General features: G+C 40.1%; 1 protein-coding gene across 1 annotated transcript; it reads left to right on the forward strand.

Moving 5' to 3' along the window:
- The first annotated feature begins 1,130 nt into the window (after positions 1-1,130).
- Positions 1,131-15,737, forward strand: OLR1 (oxidized low density lipoprotein receptor 1). Its single transcript, XM_002752159.6, has 6 exons — positions 1,131-1,261; positions 4,905-5,006; positions 7,232-7,477; positions 13,144-13,283; positions 13,606-13,721; positions 14,038-15,737. The coding sequence occupies exons 1-6, from the start codon at positions 1,186-1,188 to the stop codon at positions 14,180-14,182; spliced, it is 825 nt and encodes a 274-aa protein (XP_002752205.1). The 5' UTR covers positions 1,131-1,185; the 3' UTR covers positions 14,183-15,737.
- Positions 15,738-21,357: the final 5,620 nt, after the last annotated feature.

A 21,357-nucleotide genomic window follows, 5' to 3' on the forward strand; every position in this document is an offset into this window, starting at 1 on the left:
GTGAGCCACTGCACCCAGCCAGTGATTTTTCCTGATAGTTTCCCATATGTTTTATTTATGTATTTGTTTTTTCATTTTTCCTTTTTCCTTTTTTTCCTGGAGTAATTTAAAGTAAATCCCAGATATCGTATCATTTTGCTTATAAATCCTTCAGAAGACATCTCCAACAGATATATATCTGATTAGGAGGTTGTCGAGGGAAAATAGGTAAGCACTGAATCAGTAAATACATACAGACATACTTAAGGGGCTCCCATAGGAGAGTCTTTGTCACATAAGTTAATCGTGGATTTGACTGAAATACATTATTTGATGGGTAATTTAACTGGGCTGAAGATTACTAGAATACTAATAACTGTTATTTATTGGGTTCTCATTATGCTCCAAGTCCAAAGCTTGCCATTTTTACCCAGCATGTCATTTGAATTCCTATAGCAATGTTATCAGGTAGACATTACACCCAAATTTTCAGACAAAGACATAGATTCAAAGTATTAAGATTTCCCAAGATTGTAGACTAAAGGAAAGTGTTGAAACCAGCTCTTTCTAGTTCCAGTGTCTTCTGCTGCTTTGTTACAGCGGCACTGTGTTTAACAGCCCCAATTAAATTCTAAAGTTACCCAGGACACCATTGCTGGAAATGGGAGCCATATGTGATTCCCCCCAGTATTCTCAGATCTGTAGCGAAATAAAACAGTGAACATTTGAAAAGAATCTGTGTGATTTGTAAAAGACACCATATAGAAACAGTCTGCTAAGTGAAATTAACAAACAAATACAAACATTGGAGTCAAATATTCTGGCCAAAATTTCTGACACATTTTTCACAAATGTAGTGCAATTTACTCTTTGAATTTCAGTTTCTGTATCTGAAGAGTGGCTACAATGTCTCTTCTTGAATGCTCATCAAAGATACAGTTTTCCCTTTCATAAATTACTTAGCGAAATATCCTGAAACACCATCAGAATCACCACTTTCTGTGCCTGCAATATACGTAACACAAGAATTTTCGTCAGCGAACTTCCCAATATGAAGCAAAGCATCTCCTTCCTCCTGCCAATGATTGAGTCATTCTTCTATTAGATAACAGCAGCTATTTAAATACTTCAGCAGAAGCTCACGTATTTTTAGTTTGTTGAAGTTCGTGACTGCTGCACTCTCTCTTTCTTGGCTTGACTTTGGAAATGACTTTTGATGACCTAAACATCAAGACCATGAGGGACCACCCTGATGAGAAGTCAAATGGAAGAAAGGCTAAAGGTACTAGGGATGGGAAAATGTGTACAGGGACAGAATCCCAGTGTTAGCCCCAAAATGTAAATTCATCCAAGAATGGGATTGGAAAGCTAAACACCCAAGTATGGGGAAATAGAATTAATACCATTTGCTTAAAAGAAAAACAAGTAGGCTATAATAATGATGATGATGATGACAACTTATATATAACAATTTATACTGAATATTTACTACAGGTTATTCTCTATGCTATTCACTTTAAGAGTATTATTTCTCGGAATCTTTACAACAACACTTTGAGATTGGCAGTATTATTATCTCCCTTTTACAGAGAGCTAACTGGGCATGGAGAGAACTAACAACATCATATTACCCAGTTTTATGGAGCCAATAAGCAGTAGAGCTAGGACTGTACCACAAACTCCCATTTATCCAGAATTCAATACATCGGGGGTTCGGGAAACAAATTTATCCGGTGTATACAATGATAATTTCTGTAAGCGTCCTTCAGGCATTCAAAAACCTGAAGTACTTCATGAATTATGCAGCCAAAGTAAATGATATTTAGTATAGCTTAGCATAAGTTACATTTTGTTGTTTACTACTGCTTTGAAAAATTGTAAGTTCTGTTTGACATGTACAGTAAATTAAACTGCATCGGTATAAATTAATTCATAATCTCAATTCCACAGACAATCGGGATAAATTGCCTCTTAGTCTAGATCTATTTGGAGGAAAATGAACAGAATACAAGGAGAGAAAGACAGACAAGTATTATCAGAACTTTGGATAAAGAAATTTCAGATTACATTTCCAAAAACAACATAGAAATCTCTCTCAACAGGGAACATAGGTGTGAGCATGGAGTGATTTAACATTTGAGTAAATAAACTTAATTGGTATAAAAACAGTGACAGGTAAAACCAGAAGTGAACAATAGTCATTTGTTTATTCACTCACTCATTATTTGTGTAGTAAATACTGAGGGCCTGAATTTTACTATAATCATGAGATTGATTATTCTTTCAGAATCTTGATAAGATCAGGTACCTACTGCAAAGAATTGGATTGCTTTCTGATTAGAAAATCACTAGAAGGGGCAGGAGTTGGATTAATGGTCTCTGCCTTCCAAGGACACAGGACAAAAGGGAATCTATAGAAAAAGGGAACATGCCTTTCTGAACAGGATCCTGTGATTCTTTTTCCTCTAAAAATTTAGTTTTTCATTATTTAAGAGTGATGTGGCCAGGCGTGGTGACGCACACCTCTAATTTTAGCACTTTGAGAAGCCTGGTGGGTCATGAGGTCAGGAGTTCGAGATCAGCCTGACCAAGGTGGTGAAACCCCGTCTCTACTAAAAATACAAAAACTAACAGGGCATGCTGGCATGTGTTGGTAATTCCAGTTACTCAGGATGCTGAAGCAGGAGAATCACTTGCACCTGGGAGGCACAGGTTGCAGTGAGCCGAGATTGTGTCACTGCACTCCAATCTGGGCAATTCCATTTCAAAAAAAGAAAAAGAGTGATGAGGGTATCTGACACCCTATAATGTGGAATGAACACTGACCAGAGAGTTGAAAGACTGGTTGAAAGATTTACACAGAGATATTTGCCCCTGAGGCTAGAATTAGGCAATTATTTGCAAGAGACATAACTATCGTCTACAATTTCTCTGCTAGCTTGCCACACACACTCTAGAAGCCAATAAGTATTGAATCAGAGGATGAACCATATTTATCCCTGTCAAGTTTCTATCTTCTTTTTATCATTTGTGGAGTCTAACACAGTACCTTTGATACATGAAAATTTGAATATATCTGACCACTGCTTGACTTGGATTATTATACATTCACACTGGAAATTTTATTATAATGTTTCAAGTCGAGTAGCTACTGACAATTAGACTAAAGACTATTTTTGGGATTTAGCATCTGTGTGATCTTAAGCAAGTTCCTAAACCTTTCATTCTCCTTATTTGCGTACAGAGGATAATAATATCAGTGCCTTATTTGTTTATCTCAGAAGGTGAGGAAACCAAATACATTGTATGGAATGTTTTTCTACAAAACCAGTAATATCTGTGTTTTTTTTTTTTTTGTGGTGGAACACATAATTGGATATTCGTACACCTGTGAGTTTTTCAAAATGGTGAACACTTCTCTTATAAAATCAAGCCTACAGTTGGTGTGAGTGTAGGACATGCTGTTAATATAAACCAAATTAATATCAAAGTTTCATCCCTACTGAGATGTCGATCACCACCTGCAGAGGTCTGTCCTGCGGATCCTGACTCAAGGATGGTTGAATAAATGCACTCTCACACCCATTACAGTGATTTAAGTGGGCTAGGGATGGTCGTTGACTGCTTTCCAAGGGCAATTGGCAGCCAATCGACTAAGACCCCCATCCCACCCTCACATTTATTCAGTATGGATTTAACAACAGAGGTTCTAAGTTAGCATGCCTGTGAATAATTAATATGGTTAAAAGAGTGGTTTTATGAATAATAAAAGCTTTAGGTTCTGGGGCCCAGAGTAAACACCATTAACGGGTGATTCCCCTTTGACCTCCCCCTGAGAGGACCATCTAGCACAAAGTTTACATAGTAAACAGAGTAGAGACAAAGGAATGTGGGGTAAACAGACTTAAACTGGGAAAGACTCTTACTGTCTCTATCTCTTTTTGTTTTTGAGACGGAGTTTCTCTCTTGTTAACTAGGCTGGAGTGCAATGGCACGATCTCAGCTCACCACAACCTCCGCTTCCTGGGTTCAGGCAATTCTCCTGCCTCAGCGCCACCATGCCCAGCTAATATTTTGTATTTTTAGTAGAGATGGGGTTTCACCACGTTGACCGGGATGGTTTCGATCTCTTGACCTCATGATCCACCTGCCTCGGCCTCCCAAAGTGCTGGGATTACAGGTGTGAGCCACCGAGACCAGTCGTCTCTATCTTTTTGCTGTGCTGACGTAATGAACCAACTGCCTTCGGCCCGTCCCAGTAAAACCTTTCAGTCTTCTAAAAGGTTTGACTAATCTAAACTTTCTCTTCCCTAGTATTTTGCCAGTCACCTCAGGTGAATTCCAATACCTACTTCTCTTCGATTAATAACCCCAGTTCCAAGATGTAATTTTGGTGGAATAATAATTGAATAGCATAAAATTATTTATGAAATTATTTGAGGAAATCTCAGTGGATTGATGAAAGTTTACTTGCTTGTTGTCTGACTTTACTTGCTTGATGTTTATGTTACTTATAAAACACACCCTGTGTGTGTGCATGTGTGCACATGTGTACACATGGGCTATATGAAAAACTTCAGGCTCTCTGCACTGTGGATGAGGTTGATCCAACCAAGCCGGACTGTGTGTTTCCTGAGGAATCATTGTGGGGAACGTAGATAAAGTAACAGCTTTAGAATCATATATTTAGATTCAAATATCTGGTATTGAATCTTGAGTCTGAATTTACTGGTTGTAGGACCGTGGGTAAATTACTGAAATTCCTTAACTCTTCCTATTTTCCATTCCTAAATGTGTATGATGAATTATTTGCAGAGTCATTTGGAGGACTGAGGGTATGGAATGCAAACACCAAGTACAGACAGGCTCCAAAGAAGGGTTTGCTTACTTGTTCACTCATTTTTGTCTATCTTCTGTCACTCTAGGTCTTCCCTTTCTTTATTCTCCATGGTGGTGCCTGGTTGCTGTGACTCTAGGGGTCCTTTGCCTGGGATCAGTGGTGATCATTATAAAGCTGGGTGTGGAATGTAAGTGCTAAAATAAGGAACTGATATTTGTCAGGGTGGGAGTGTTGGAAATGAGGTTAATAAATATAGTATACGGTTTATAAGTTTCTTTCATAACAACTACAAACAGCCATGATTTAGATTCATTTTAGGCAATTTTTTTTTTTTTTAAAGATGGGCTTTCCCCATGTTGGTCAGGCTGGTCTTGAACTCCCGACCTCAGGTGATCCGCCTGCCTTGGCCTCCAAAGTGCTTGGATTACAGGTGTGAGCCACCATGCCCAGCCAAAAAAAATTTTCTTGAGACAGAGTCAAACTGTCACCCAGGCTGGAGTGCAATGGCATGGTTTTAGCTCACTGCAACCTCTGCCTCCCGGGTTCAAGTGATTCTCCCGCCTCAGCCTCCCGAGTAGCTGGGATTACAGGTGGGTGCCACCATACCAGGCTAATTTTTGTATTTTTAGTAGAGACAGAGTTTCGCTATATTGGCCAGGCTAGTCTTGAACTCCTGATCTCATGATCTGCCCACCTCAGCTTCCCAAAGTATTGGGATTGCGAGCATGAGCCGCCGCACCCCAGCCAGCAAAATGTTTTTATAGTGACCATGAAGATAAATTGGTATATTGTTCATCCTCAAATGGAGGCGTAAAATGAAGATTACAATTGGTTAGTGTTTTTTGTTTGTTTGTTTTTATAACTTCATGGATAGGCTGGGTGCTGTGGCTCATGCCTGTAATCCCAGCAGCACTTTGGGAGGCCCGAGGTGGGTGGATCACCTGAGGTCAGGAGTTCAAGACCAGCCTGGCCAACATGGTGAAACCCCATTTCTACTAAAAATACAAAAATTAGCCAGGTGTGGTGGTGCATGCCTACAATCCCAGCTACTGAGGAGGCTGAAGCAGGAGAGTTGCTTGAACCCAGGAGATGGAGGTTGCAGTGAGCAGAGACTGCACCACTGCACTCTGGCCTGCACAACAGAGTGAGATTCCATCTCAAAAAAAAAAAAAAATTCATGGATAGAGCCTACTTAAATTCTGAAACGATACAGAAGACAATAATTTAAAGTTACGAATCTCCAAGATCATCTGAGAGGCCCAAAAGTAAAAGAAATTTTATTTAGCTTGCTGAGTTTTGATAAAGATGATTAGCTACCATTTTAATGTTAAGAATCAGAAACACAATCTTAATAAATAAAACATTTAAAGCAAAATATATTTCAAATGTACAATAAGCACATTAGAAAAGAGAGAATGGATATTGAGGAAAAAAAGAAGTGAAAAGAAGGTCCAGAGTGGCCAAGAAGGAAAGAAAATGGGGCCTATCATTCACTCGACCTGCCTGTGAATTTAGGTTATAGATCTGAGTGGTTTAGGCTACCCAGGATCCAGATTATTATGGCCATTGAAGTGCTATTTGCTTCTTAATGGTTGTTCAAGTTCACAGACTATTTCATTTTAAATCTGTCACTTAGAGCCTTTCCTAGTGACTGGGAGTAGTGTCCTTGACTCAGTGGTGGTGATCAGAAAAATCTTCTGAGACTTTGATTAACAGGGTCAAAGCTGCCTTCAAACCCAGTGGTCTGCTTTGTATTGCACCATCAAAATTTGAGAACTGAGACATCTGACCCTTAACATTTATTGGCTGCTTGATTTCACAATCTTCGCTTTATCGCCACCTTTCCTAAAACGTAAGGTAGCCGGGGCGGCAGGGGGTGGGGAAGAAAGAAAACATGCTCGAAGACTCTTGTGACACAGTGATTTACAATAATTTTGTGTGTGGCTGTCTCAAAAAAGGGGTGTGTGTCACAGTTCTTCAAATTAGGAAGTCTGGAAGAGTAGACAGAATGGGAGGAAATACAGCAGAGGAATTAAGACATAAATAGAGTAAATCACTAATGACAATTCTTGCTAATTGTCACTGAGTCTGCTGGGTGTCTATTTTAGGTTTTCCTTATTTTATTTATTACACTACTATACTGGTTATCTTGTGATTACTTTTCATTTGTAACTCAATTTTAAAAACTTGGTAATTTTTAAAAAAAATTATGTGTTTGCAATGTTCTTAAACAAAATACCCTAGGAATATTCAAGAACCTCCACATCTGTAATTTCTGAGTAAACTTGAGTCATTTTTCAGCAGCTTATCTATTGTCAAAATAGATTTAATTCTGTTTTGATTTCCTCAAAAAGTCTCTTGAGGGATTTTTATTTGGGTTGAAACTAGAGTCTTAAGGAAATTGTGATTCAGTATCCCAGGTATCGGACCTCCTAACACAACAGCAAGTAAACCTAACTCACCAGAAAAATAAACTGGAGAGACAGATCTCAGCCCGGCAACAGGCAGAAGAAGCTTCACAGGAATCACAAAAAGAACTTAAAGAAATTATTGAAACCCTCGCCCAGAAGCTGAATGAGAAATCCAAAGAGCAAATGGAACTTCACCAACAGAATCTGAATCTCCAAGAAACACTGAAGAGAGTAGCAAATTGCTCAGGTATTGGGAGAAGGGTGGGTGAGCAGAGATGGTGGAAGCTTTCTGTCCAGTCTGAACTATTTTTTGGAAACAACTCTGGGCTCGAAATTGGTGTATTGTTATGCATATAATTATTTATTCATAATGTTCTATACGGGAAGTTCTCGATTTTTGTTGTTGTTTTTGTTAGACGGAGTTTCTCTCTTTTGCCCAGGCTGGAGTGAAGTGGTGAGATCTCTGCTCACTGCAATCTCTGCCCCTGGGTTCAAGCGATTCTCCTGCCTAGCCTTCCAAGTAGCTGGGATTACAGACACTGCCACCATGCCTGGCTAATTTTTGTATTTTTAGTAGAGACAGGGTTTCACCGTGTTGGCCAGGCTGGTCTCAAACTCCTGACCTCAGGTGGTTCACCCACCTCAGCCTCCCAAAGTGTTAGCTAGGATTACAGGCGTGAGCCACTCCCCCTAGCCAATTTTTTTTTAGATGGAGTCTTGGTCTGCCACCCAGGCTGGGAAGCAGTGGTGTGATTTCGGCTCACTGCAGCCTCTGCCTCTCCAGCTCAAGTGATTCTCCTGCCTTAGCCTCCCAAAGTGCTGGGATTGCAAACACAAGCCACCACACCCAAGTAATTTTTGTACTTTTATTAGAGACAGGGTTTTGCTATATTGAACCGGCTGATCTCAAACTCCTGACCTCAAGCCATCTGCCTGCCTCAGCCTCCCAAAGTGCTGGGATTATGGGTGTGAGCCACCGTGCCTGGCAATAAATTCTTAATTTTTATCATAACCATCCTATGGTATGCCAAATCTTTGAGAAATTTGATTTAATTAAGCATATGTTTTGGTGGATCTAAGTTTCTCTTCCTTGTAAGAGCCTCTTCTTTCTCAAATTTTAGTGGCGAAAATTTTTTTTGAGAGCTCTGTCACACCCTGGCTGGAGTGCAGCGATGAGGTCTTAGCTGACTGCAACCTCCCCCTTCTGGGTTCAAGCAGTTCTCTTGTCTCAGCCTCCTGAGTAGCAGTTTGGAGATTTTTCTTGAGGAATTCTGCCACCCCCAGCCCTTTCCATAGATCCTTATCTCTTTCCATTTCAGTGCGTTTTAATCGCTGTATTTCTTTTTCTAAAGGGTCTTTTTGTCCTTGCAACTGTCTACCCCTAACTCTACATTAGCTCATTCTATGGCACTATTTCTTAAAGTGTACTACATCAAATTACCAATTTATTTTATTTTATTTCAATTTTTTGAGATGGAGTCTTGCTCTTTTGCCCAGGCTGTGCCCTGCCCTGATCTCGGCTCACTGCCACCTTCACCTCCAGGGTTCAAGCGTCTCACCCTCCCAAGTAGCTGGGATTAAAGGCGCCCAAGACCATGCCTGGCTAATTTTTGTTTTTATTTTCATTTTTTCTGAGAGGGGGTCACCCAGGCTGGAGGGCAGTGGCACTATCTCAGCTCACTGCAACCTCAGCCTCCCGGGTTCAAGTGATTTTCCTGCCTCAGCCTCCTGAGTAGCTGGGATTACAGGTGCCCACCACCACACTTGGCTAATTTTTGTATTTTTAGTAGAGACAGGGTCTCACTATGTTGGCCAGGCTGGTTTTGAACGCCTGCCCTCAGGTGATCCACCTGCCTCGGCCTCCCAAAATGCTGGGATTACAGGTACGAGCCACTGGGCCGGGCTCATCAATTTAAATAGTACCAGTGGAGGTTGGCTGGCTTGCAAACATTACGCAGATACTTCAGATTAGACAAAAATATGAGGAGTCCAAGAAGTCTATTTATATAAGAAGAAATGAGTTAATTTTAGTTGTCGAAAGGGACTCAGAATCCAGAGGCAGGCAGAAATAGTAGCGTCTATAAGAAGATTATGATGTGAATTCTGATACTGTTAGGGAAGCTACTGCATTAACTGTCATGAAATCTGGTACACATTTTTAGGCCTGGGGGAGGTAAAAGGTGTGAGATAGAGTCATGCAGAGGTACTTTGTTTCCTTGGAGGTGCATAAATTAGTGCCCTATTGTCAGGATTAGTAAACAGCTGCCTCTGATAAAGATCTTTCTAGCTTCCTGCTTGCACAATTGACTTACTCTCAACCACATCATTTCTTTGAATAAAGAGTATATAATAACAGTTCACAGATACCTAAACTTTTCCTTGACAGGTGAAACACTGAGACCTAGATGAAGTTAAATGATGATAAAAAGTAATTTTGTGTAATGTTTTTCAGTTTATAAATCCCTTCACTATTTAGAAGTCATTTACATTTTCAATATGAGCAGAAATTTTTAGACAAAATCATTTTTAGCAAGTATCAAACATATTTAATCTCTTTAAAGTTGGACCTTTCAAGGAAATGAATATATCACCTTCAAGAACGCTTAAAGGAAGAAGATTTATATATTAAGGGTAGGAATGTTTATAAAAGCAGAAATAACCACACGCCAACCAATGGTCATATCACAGGCAAGGCCATAAGACAATTTTGTCTTTATCAGTCATTTGGTATTAAATCTACATCAGGACCATTCAGAACTATCTCCTAGAGATGCCCTGGATGAACGGCTAATAAAAGACATGAAGTGATATGTCTGATGCTGGCAGATATAGCAAGTAACATGTTCCATTCCTTGACAGTGTCAGATAAAGGCTAGTTAGTACAGATACCAAATAAAGTTCTGCCTTTCACCAAGGACCTTTGAGATGTCTTTGAAAAGTAATACTGAAATGCCATATTAAAAAAAAAAGGCCTGGTTTTTCCAGGGTGAGGCAAGTTTTATCTTTTTTACTAAAAAGACTGTGGCCTTCAATGTACATATAGTGGGAAGAGATGCTGAGATGTTATTATATGTTTGCTTTAGGCCAATGAGCTAGTGGGATGCAGGCCTTTGCAGGAATAGACTTCACATTTAGCAATGGAATTTGAGGTGGTTCTCAAGCTTTACTGTATGTAAGTAGATTCAGGAGTTCAAGACCATCCTGGCCAAGATGGTGAAAATCCATCTCTACTAAAATGCAGAAAAAAAGTCAGCTGAGCTTGGCGGTGCATGCTTGTAGTTCCAACTGCTCAGGAGGCTGAGGCAGAGGAATCGTTTGAACCCAGGAGGCAGAGGTTTCAGTGAGCTGAGGTAGGTAGCGCCACTGCACTCCAGTCTGGCAACAGAGCGAGATTCCATCTCAAAAGAAAAAAGTGGCAGATTACAGATTTACCGTCAAGATTCTGTATCAAAGTGTCTTGAGTGTCACTGAGAAACATTTCCTTAAATGGTTTTAACTTAAAAGTTCGAAAAGTAGTATGTTAGACTGGTCAAACACACAGAATCTAGAGTTAGATTGCGTAGGTCCAGATTCTCCTCTATTTGTCAAAAGAAGAAAAAGAATGGAACCTATCTCATAGAGATGTTATGAGGATTAACTGAGTTGATATCTGTAAAGTGCTTCCAACAATTTCTGGCACATACTGAGTGATATTTGTGTTTGTTAAATTATATGGCAATTACAAATATCACTTACTATGCTTATTTTGGTGTACACACACATACAAACATACACACACACACAAACACAAACAGAAATGCAGTTAGTTTAAATACTACATTTTGTAATGTGTCCTTCTTCCTTTGTCACAGCTTGGAAAACTTGCCCAGACTGTCTTTTTAGTCCACAAAAACTCACATATATCTACACATATATATTTTTGAGATGGACTCTTGCTCTGTCGTCACTCAGGCTGGAGTGCAGTGGCATGATCTCGGCTTACTGTAACCTCTGCCTCCTAGGTTCGATGACGCACACCACCATGCCCAGTGAATTTTTGTGTTTTTTTTTTTTTTTTGTAGAAACCAGGTTTCACCATGTTGCAAAGGCTAGTCTGGAACTCCTAAACTCAAGCACTCCACCCACCTCAGCCTCCCAAAGTGCTGGAATTATAGGCATGAGCCACCACGCCTAGCTGAAAAAGTACATATTTTTATGTTGACATAATATGATGGGGTTAGGTAAATTAAGAATTAAGAAGCTTGCATTTACTGCTGCTTTCAGCTTGGTCTCTTTTTCTTTTTATAAGTATCAGTTTGATGAAAAATCAACTTAGTGTTTTGTATGCTCTTCCTCATTCACTTTCTTCTTCTTCTGTTTTTTTTTAAAAGACAGGATTTCACCATATTGGTCAGACTGGTCTCGAACTCCTGACCTCAGGTGATCTGCCCACCTCGGCCTCCCAAAGTGCTGGGATTACAGGTGTGAGCCACCACATCCGGCTTCACTTTCTTTTGTTTTTCAGTCCCTCCTATTTTCTCCTCTCTAATAAAGCCAACTCTTATGCATTTATCTAGTGATTTTATACCGCAATGAGAATGAAATTAAAATGCTGCCTTTCTCAAATATTTTAGTTTTTCACCATTTGGTTGCAGTGTAGACCAGAGTACTTTGTTACCCTTAAAGAAATGGAAGAGATGATGATGATGATGGTGGTGATGATAGTGATGCTTTGGGAGTTCCTGAAAGCATCCATAAACATGTGGACATTGGTATATTTTACCTATTGTCTAAGCCCTGTGTTGGATTTGTTAGAATCCCCGTGAATTTTGCTCCTGAAAATGTCCTTACTTTTAAAAATCTTATTGAAACTGAGATCCACACTTTATATGAATACTGTTTTCCCTAGAACAACTCTGTACAAAAGAAATATAGTATGTGCTACATATACATCATTAAAATTTCTAGCAGACACATAAAAATGAAAAAGTAGCAGATAAAATTAATTTTAGAAACATATTTTACTTAACCCAAGATATTTGAAATATTATTTGATACTAATCAGTGTAAAACTTTTTAATGGACTATTTTACATTCTTTTCTTTTTTTCAAACTAAGTTTTCAAAATCATTTGTGTGTTTTACATCTTAATGCAAACTAGCAGGTGTGGTGGCTGATGCCTGTAATTCCAGCACTTTGGGAGGCTGAGGCAGGAGGATTGCTTGAAACAAGGAGTTCAAGACCAGCCTAGGCAACACAGCGAGACTGAGACCGTGTTTCGATTAAAATAATTTTTTAAAGAAATGCAAACTAGCTACATTTCTAGTACTCAAGAATCACATATGGCTACTATATTAGACTATACATGTCTAAAAGCAAGACACACGGTATTTAAGCCTACATTCATTATTCCAAGATACAAAGTTTTAAAATACATAGGCCTTGCTTTTTTAAAAATATCAGAAAGGCTAATAAATAGCTATTCCCCCAACCCTCATTTTCATTATTCCAAACACAGCTTTAAAAAATAGATCAGTTCCTAAAATTATATGCTGGTTTAACTTGCTTTGCAGCAGGGGAAGTGAAAACACTAAATGAGAAGTACATTTAGGTTGCTAAAATTGATATGCTTTCTTTCTTTTTTTCAAAAATAGAGAAATAAGGACTCTGAGGCTATTTAGGTATTTGCAGAACTTGGGTGAAATTTTGCTTAAGAAGTAGTATGCTCTGGGCGCGGTGTCTCATGACTGTAATCCCAGCACTTTGGGAGGCCTGGCCGACGTGGTGAAACCCCGTTTCTACTAAAAATACAAAAACAAAAAAGAAACATAAATAGTATGCACGTGAGAGGACTAAGGGGATAATTGATTTAAGAACTGCAGAACTGCTTTTACTCAAATATAACTGATTGATTAGATACACTACCCTTTCCAGCTCCTTGTCCTCAAGACTGGATCTGGCATAAAGAAAACTGTTACCTGTTTCCCTCGGGCTCACTTGACTGGAAAAAGAGCCAAGAGAACTGCTTATCTTTGGATGCCAAGTTGCTGAAAATTAATAGTACAGAGGATCTCGTGAGTGATTTTGGATATTTGTTGGGCTGGAGAATTGGTTGATAGGGAAATAAATCTGGTTTAGATTGTCACTGGAGGAATTCTTGTTTGAGAGCCAAAATATCTGTGTTTTAGCTTAGTCTGACCACCAGTTTTGTGCATGACCTTGGACTGACAGGCTCCGTAGTATCTCTAGGCTTCAGTAAGTGTTTCCATAAAACCGTCAAGGGGATGTCAGAGATCCCTTTTGGTTCTTTAGTTGTATGGATCTAATGCTAACTGACTTTCAGATTCTAAAACCACCACGCAGGTTCCGCAAACTCAGAAACATTACTCCCCACAGGACTTCATCCTGCAAGCAATTTCCCATTCCAGTTTCCCATTCTGGACTGGGCTGTCTCGGAGGAACCCCCGCTACCCGTGGCTCTGGGAGGACGGTTCTCCTTTGATGCCCTACTTGTAAGTTTCCCATTCTTTTTGATGCCTCTCTTGTCAGTTTCCTCTTCTTTGCTGAACGTGCTAGTGAAGTCACGGCCTGAATTCCACTAATGCCCTCTTCTTGCCAGAGAGAAGCTTGGGGGAATTTCTCAAAGTCTCCTTCCTCACCTCTCTCATAAAAAGATTTACTCATTTACCCATTCAGACCTTTTCTTGAGTTTTCCTTCCCTCGTTTATTACTGATTGGAGGCTTTAAGACAAAAAGCTTCAAAAGCTAAGCTTCTGAAACAAGGTGGCGGTAAATCTAAGGTGTTTTTTCTTCTCTCCCTGCCTACAGATTTAGACTCCGAGGTGCTATTTCCCAGACATACTCCTTAGGTACCTGCGCATATATACAACAAGGAGCTGTTTTTGCAGAAAACTGTGCTTTAGTTGCCTTCAGAATATGTCAGAAGGAGGCAAATCTATTAAGAGCACAGTGAATTTGAAGACTCTGGAAGAAAAGAAGAAAATCTTTGAGTTCTATTCTGAAATTTAAGCTATTCTTTGGGTGCAAAGCGTGAGAGCCCAGAGGACGGTCAGCTAGCTGGCTGCAGAATTCCTTTGCAGAAACTGGGGCTCCAGGTGCGTGCATGGCACCTTTATGCCAACATTTTTTATTCTAGCTGTCTGTATTACTTCACCTAGCTTGTCCCAAGCTTCCCTGCTAGCTGAAGTCCATTTGCCTCTTTTTATTTTAAAATTTGACTCCTCTTCAAGCTTGAAAACTCTCTGCACTCAGTCTTCTCTACCTCCTTATCACCCTCCCCTCACCCTCCTAAAATTGCGTAAAAGACAGAACATGGAGAACTTGCTCAACTGCAGCCAGAGAGCAAAAAGGGGAAATATGCCCAGGAAAACGTGCACATGAAGAAACAGAGAGGGGCAGAGGCCAATCAAGAAACACATGTTCTTCACTTTAAAAGCTATCACTCCTTGGTTTTTAAACTGTGGTTCAATCTCCAGACTCTCTACCATTTACACACACACACACACACACACACACACACACACACACATATTTTGGGACAAGTGGGGAGTCCGAGGAAGTAATTAGTAAATGAGTGGTCTTTTCTGTGAGCTAATCCACAACCTATTAATACTTCCTAAATTAGTTATTATTTCTTCATCATTTTTTTCTACCAGAGAACAGCTTAATTGCTTTAACCCTTCACAACAGTTCTTGTTAGAATCATGGGATGTGTGGCCCAGAGGTAAGAATGAAATTTCTTTCCCTAAAGAACATACCCTTTGTAGATGACCTCTTCTCAACTCTGTTTTGCTATGCTATAATTTTGAAACATACAAGATGAAAAAATTAAGATATTCAATCTAGAACAAACTGAGCCAGGTATTCAAATATTACCGAATAGAAACAGATGGAATTAGAAATATATCTTCTGTTTTCAGGTTTCTATTTCTTTTCCACTCATTCTTCATAGGCTATTCTACTTTAAGAAAGTCCTTTTATTTTGCTGAACATAATCTAGCCGGAATCTTTTTTTGTTTTGTTTTCTTAAAGAGCTGAATCATCCTTAGGAAGTCAAGAGATGTTTGCTTTTGTTAATAGCTTTACTGAGATATAATTAACATAAAATAAACAACATATTAAAGTGTACAATTTGATATGTTTTCACACCTTGTGAGGAAGATGCATACCACAATTAAGAGCGTGAACATATCCATCATCCCTTCAAGTGTTGCAATGCCCCTCCCGATGACCTGTCCCCAGAAAATCAGCAGTCGGCTTTCATTTTGCACTTTATGGAGTTTCATATGAATGGAATCATATAGTATGCCTTTTTATTGTCCAGCTTCTTTGACTTTGCATAATTATTTTGAGATCATATGTCTCCATCTTACTGCTTATACGAATTGTCATCCTTTTACGTGCTGAATTACACACATCACAATTTGCCCATTTACTTGTTGATGACATTCGGGTTGTTTCATTTTTGGTATATTACAAATAAAGCTGCTATGAACATTTGTGTACAAGTCCGTCTGAACACAGGGTTTCTTTTCTCTTGGATGAACACTTAGGAGTATAATGTCTGGATCACACAGTAGGTGTATAGTTAACTATTTAGGAAACTGCCAGACTGTTTTCCAAAGTTGTACCATTTTACATTCCTCCCAGCAGTGTATGAATGTTCCAATTCCACCTCATCCATGCCAGGATTTAATATGGTTTGCCTTACGATTTTAATGATTCTAATAGATATATAATGGTATATCCTCAGAGTTTTAATTTACATTTCCTATACATTTTTGTTTGTTTGTTTTTGAGACAAAGTTTTGCTTTTGTTGCCCAGGCTGGAGTGCAGTGGCGCAATCTCGGCTCATAGCAACCTTCACCTCCCAGGTTCAAGTGAGTCTCCTGCTTCACTCTCCTAAGTAGCTGGGATTACAGGCGCCCGCTGCCACGCCTGGCGAATTTTTATATTTTTAGCAGAGACGGGGTTTCATCATATTGGCCAGGCTAGTCTTGAACTCTTGACTTCAGGTGATCCACCCGATTCAGCCTCCCAGCATGCTGGAATTACAGGCATGAGCCACTGTGCCCAGCAAATTTTTATAAGCCTGTTTACCACCTGTACTAGGTAATTTTGATAAAGTAACTGTATAAATCTTTTGAAAATTTTTGCTTGGTTTATTTTTCTAACCGTTGAGTTTTGAGAACTCTATATATTTGGGTTAAAAACCCTTTATCAGATATGCAGCTTGAAATATTTTTCTTGTTTTTTTTTTTTTTTTGAGACAGAGTCTCACTCTGTTGCCCAGGCTGGACTGCAGTGGCACGACCGCAGGTCACTGAAGCTTTGACCTCCCACGGTGAAGTGATCCTACTGCCTCAGCCTCCAAAGTAACTGAGACAATGGGGACCACAGATGTGCACCATCATGCCCAGTTAAATGTTTGTTTTTGTTTTTTTTTTAATTTGAGAAAGAGAGACAGGCTCGTCCTATGTTGCCCTGGCTGGCCTTAATCTCTTGGGCTCAAGCAATCCTCCTGCCTCGGCCTCCTAAAGTGCTGGGATTGCAGGTGTGACCCACCATGCCGGCCAGTATTTTTATCTTTTTTTGAGACAGAATCTCTCTGTTGTCACCTGGGCTGGAGTGCAATGGCACAATCTAGACTCACTGTAACCTCTGCCTCCCAGGTTCCAGCAATTCTCCTGCCTCAGCCTCCCGAGTAGCTGGGATTACAGGCTCAAGCCACCATGCCGGGCTAATTTTATGCATGTTTAGAAGAGATCGAGGTTTCACCATTCTGGCCAGGCTGGTCTCAAACTCCTGACCTCGTGATCCGCCAGCCTCAGCCTCCCAAAGTGTTGGGATTACAGGCGTGAGCCACGATGCCCAGCGAGATTCAGTTTCTTTACATGATGAGCTGTTCAAAGGAATCCTTCTTCGATGAGCTTTGGTGGTTACTGTCTTTCAAGGTTTTTATGTGCTTCATCTAAGCTGTTTAATTTTTGGCACACCATTTATAAAATTTATTTTAATATCTGTAGAATCTTTAGTGTTGCTACTTCTTTCCTTCCTTACAGTGTTAACTGTATCTGCTCTCTCTCTCTCTCTCTCTTAACTAATCAGCTTAGCTAGAGGTTTATCAATTTCATTTTCCTTTTCAAAAAAAAAAAAAAGCTATTTGGTCAACAGAGACAAAATGGCCAAATAGACGCAGCCAGGAAGCACCACTCCTGCTGACAGAGATGGAGACTGGGAACCCCGTTCCTGGCCCTGAATGACTCCTAGGCAAGGCAGCCCACTCTTGCCGTGAACCTCTAGGATTCATTGCTGAATGAAATGTGTAGCTACAAGTGAACTACACTCCTCATAAGCATTCGAACTGGCATGGAGATATGCCCCACAGATATGCCGTGGGTCTCTGCCCGAGGAAGCCGCCCAGCCCGGACAACCTAGCAAAGGAAATCCGGGCATGGCGATAGTGATTGGAGGGGGCTTTGCCCAGGCCTAGGAGCAGACCTGGTGACGCAGTCAGCTCTCCGCGCTGGGCCACACCACGGGACACTGCCGCCAACTCGCTGAAACACAAGAGGCCTGCAGGGCTGGCCTTTACTCTTATGCGCCATCTGCTGGATAACAGTTCAAATGACACCAAAAGTATTCTGCCAATATATTAAATATCGGCCCGTGGAACCCAGGGCAAGAATCCAGCCGCAAACGAAGATCTTGCACAGAGCCCTGGTCCTCGGACAGCACTCAGAAATGAAGCAAATGATTAGACTCAACTTACACCACAGTTAAAGGAACACCAGCCCTCTCAAATGAGAAAGAATCAGCTTAAGAATTCTGGCGATTAAAAAGTAAGAGTGTCCCCTTACCTCCAAATGAGCACACTAGCTCCCCAGCAGTGGCTCTTGACCGCATTGAAATGACAGACACAGAAATTAGAATCTGGATGGCAAGGAAGCTCATTGAGACTCAGGAGTCTCAATGTATTGAAACCCAATCCAAGGAAAATGATCCAAGAGCTGAAAGATGACAAAACCTTTTTTCTTCATTTTCATTTTCCTTTCCATTCTTTTTCTTTTTTTTCTTTCTTTCTTTTTTTTTTTTTTTTTTTTTTTTTGAGGTGTAGGCTCCCTCTGTTACTCAGGCTGCAGTACAGTGGCCACTGGCACAATCTCAGCTCACTGTAACCTCCACCTTCCAGGTTGAAGAGATCCTCCTGCCTCAACCTCTCAAGTAGCTGGGATTACAGATGAACACCACCATGCCAGGCTAATTTTTTGTAATTTTTGGTAGATACAGGGTTTCGCCATGTTGCCCAGGCTGGTCTTGAACTCCAGACCTCAGGTGATCCACTCACCTCGGCCTCCCAAAGTGCTAGGATTATAGGTGTGAGCCACCACACCCAGCCTGAAAAAAAAAAAAAGCATTTTAAGAAAGAACCACACTGAACTTCTGTAATTGACAAATTTACTATAAGAATTTTATAATACATTTGGATGCATTAATAGCAGAATAGACCAAGCTGTGAAAATAAATTCAGACTGGTTCTTTGAATCAACTAATTCAGACAAAAATAAAGAAGAAATAATTTTTTTAAATGGACAAAAGCCCAGAGTAATATGGAATTATGTAAAGAGACCAAACCTATAACTCATTGGTATTCCTGAGAGAGGAGAGAGAGTAAGCTATTGGAAAATATATTTGAGGATATGGTCCATGACAATCTCTCCACTCTCACTGGAGATGTTAACACACAAAGTTAAGAAATACAGGGCTGGGAGCAGCGGCTCATGTCTGTAATCCCAGCACTTGGGAAGCCAAGGCAGATGGATCACTTGGGGTCAGGAGTCCGAGATCAGCCTGGCCAACATGGCAAAACTCCATCTCTACTAAAAACACAAAAATTAGCCAGGCATGGTGATATATGCCTGTAATCCCAGTTACTCAGGAGGCTGAGGTAGGAGAATCACTTGAACTTGGGAGGCAGATTGTGCCATTGCTCTCCAGCCTGGGCAACAAGAGCAAAACTCTGTCTCAAAAAGGAGAGAAAAAAAGGAAATACAGATAACCCCCATGAGATATTACACGGTGAGGAAGGAGACCCAGGCATCTAGGATCACCACCCCCTTGACTTCCACATTGCATTTCAATAGAAGAAAAGGTTGGCTGACTGGCACCTCCTAAATCACCTTCCAATAAGATAGCAGGCGTGGTATGGGGGAATCTCTCTGAAAGACATTGTTTTTGTTTTTGTTTTTTAAGATGGGGTTTCGCCATGATGGCCAGGCTGGTCTTGAACTCCTGACCTCAGGTGATCCACCCACCTCGGCCTCCTAAAGTGCTAGGATTACAGGCATGAGCCACCGCACTGGCCAAGACATTTTTAGTTAAACAAGATCAAACCTCCACCCACTCCTCCATCTGGAGACCAAGACCCTTTCACATGTAATTCCTAAAGCTATAAACCCAAGACCCTGTCACTTGTAGTTTCTAAGGCTGTAAACCTAAGATTCTTTCACGTGTAATATCTAGAGTATAAGCCTATATAAAGGCAGAGCTTCTCTTTGTTACGGGAACGTGACCGTTTGGACAAAACATAAAGCCTTGCTCCTGGGCCGTAATAATAAAACCCCTTCCTTCTAGTTCAGTGTCCATAATAATAAAACCCCTTCCTTCTAGTTCAGTGTCCGTAATAATAAAACCTCTTCCTTTCTAGTTCAGTGTCCGTAATAATAAAACCCCTTCCTTCTAGTTCAGTGTCCATAATAATAAAACCCCTTCCTTCTAGTTCAGTGTCCGTAATAATAAAACCCCTTCCTTTCTAGTTCAGTGTCTGTAATAATAAAACCCCTTCCTTCTAGTTCAGTGTCCGTAATAATAAAACCCCTTCCTTTCTAGTTCAGTGTCCGTAATAATAAAACCCCTTCCTTTCTAGTTCAGTGTCCATAATAATAAAACCCCTTCCTTTCTAGTTCAGTGTCCATAATAATAAAACCCCTTCCTTCTAGTTCAGTGTTCGTAATAATAAAACCCCTTCCTTTCTAGTTCAGTGTCCGTAATAATAAAACCCTTTCCTTTCTAGTTCAGTGTCCGTAATAATAAAACCCCTTCCTTTCTAGTTCAGTGTCTGTAATAATAAAACCCCTTCCTTCTAGTTCAGTGTCCGTAATAATAAAACCCTTTCCTTTCTAGTTCAGTGTCTGTAATAATAAAACCCCTTCCTTCTAGTTCAGTGTCCGTAATAATAAAACCCCTTCCTTTCTAGTTCAGTGTCTGTAATAATAAAACCCCTTCCTTCTAGTTCAGTGTCTGTAATAATAAAACCCCTTCCTTCTAGTTCAGTGTCCGTAATAATAAAACCCCTTCCTTCTAGTTCAGTGTCCGTAATAATAAAACCTCTTCCTTTCTAGTTCAGTGTCTGTAATAATAAAACCCTTTCCTTTCTAGTTCAGTGTCCGTAATAATAAAACCTCTTCCTTTCTAGTTCAGTGTCCGTAATAATAAAACCCCTTCCTTCTAGTTCAGTGTCCGTAATAATAAAACCCCTTCCTTCTAGTTCAGTGTCCGTAATAATAAAACCTCTTCCTTTCTAGTTCAGTGTCCGTAATAATAAAACCCCTTCCTTCTAGTTCAGTGTCCGTAATAATAAAACCTCTTCCTTTCTAGTTCAGTGTCCGTAATAATAAAACCCCTTCCTTCTAGTTCAGTGTCCGTAATAATAAAACCCTTTCCTTTCTAGTTCAGTGTCCGTAATAATAAAACCTCTTCCTTTCTAGTTCAGTGTCCGTAATAATAAAACCTCTTCCTTTCTAGTTCAGTGTCCGTAATAATAAAACCCCTTCCTTTCTAGTTCAGTGTCTGTAATAATAAAACCCCTTCCTTCTAGTTCAGTGTCCGTAATAATAAAACCCCTTCCTTCTAGTTCAGTGTCTGTAATAATAAAACCCCTTCCTTCTAGTTCAGTGTCCGTAATAATAAAACCCCTTCCTTCTAGTTCAGTGTCCGTAATAATAAAACCCTTTCCTTTCTAGTTCAGTGTCCGTAATAATAAAACCTCTTCCTTTCTAGTTCAGTGTCCGTAATAATAAAACCTCTTCCTTTCTAGTTCAGTGTCCGTAATAATAAAACCCCTTCCT

The sequence above is a fragment of the Callithrix jacchus genome, chromosome 9, assembly GCF_049354715.1.
Source record: "Callithrix jacchus isolate 240 chromosome 9, calJac240_pri, whole genome shotgun sequence".
In the NCBI taxonomy this organism is placed as follows: domain Eukaryota; kingdom Metazoa; phylum Chordata; class Mammalia; order Primates; family Cebidae; genus Callithrix; species Callithrix jacchus.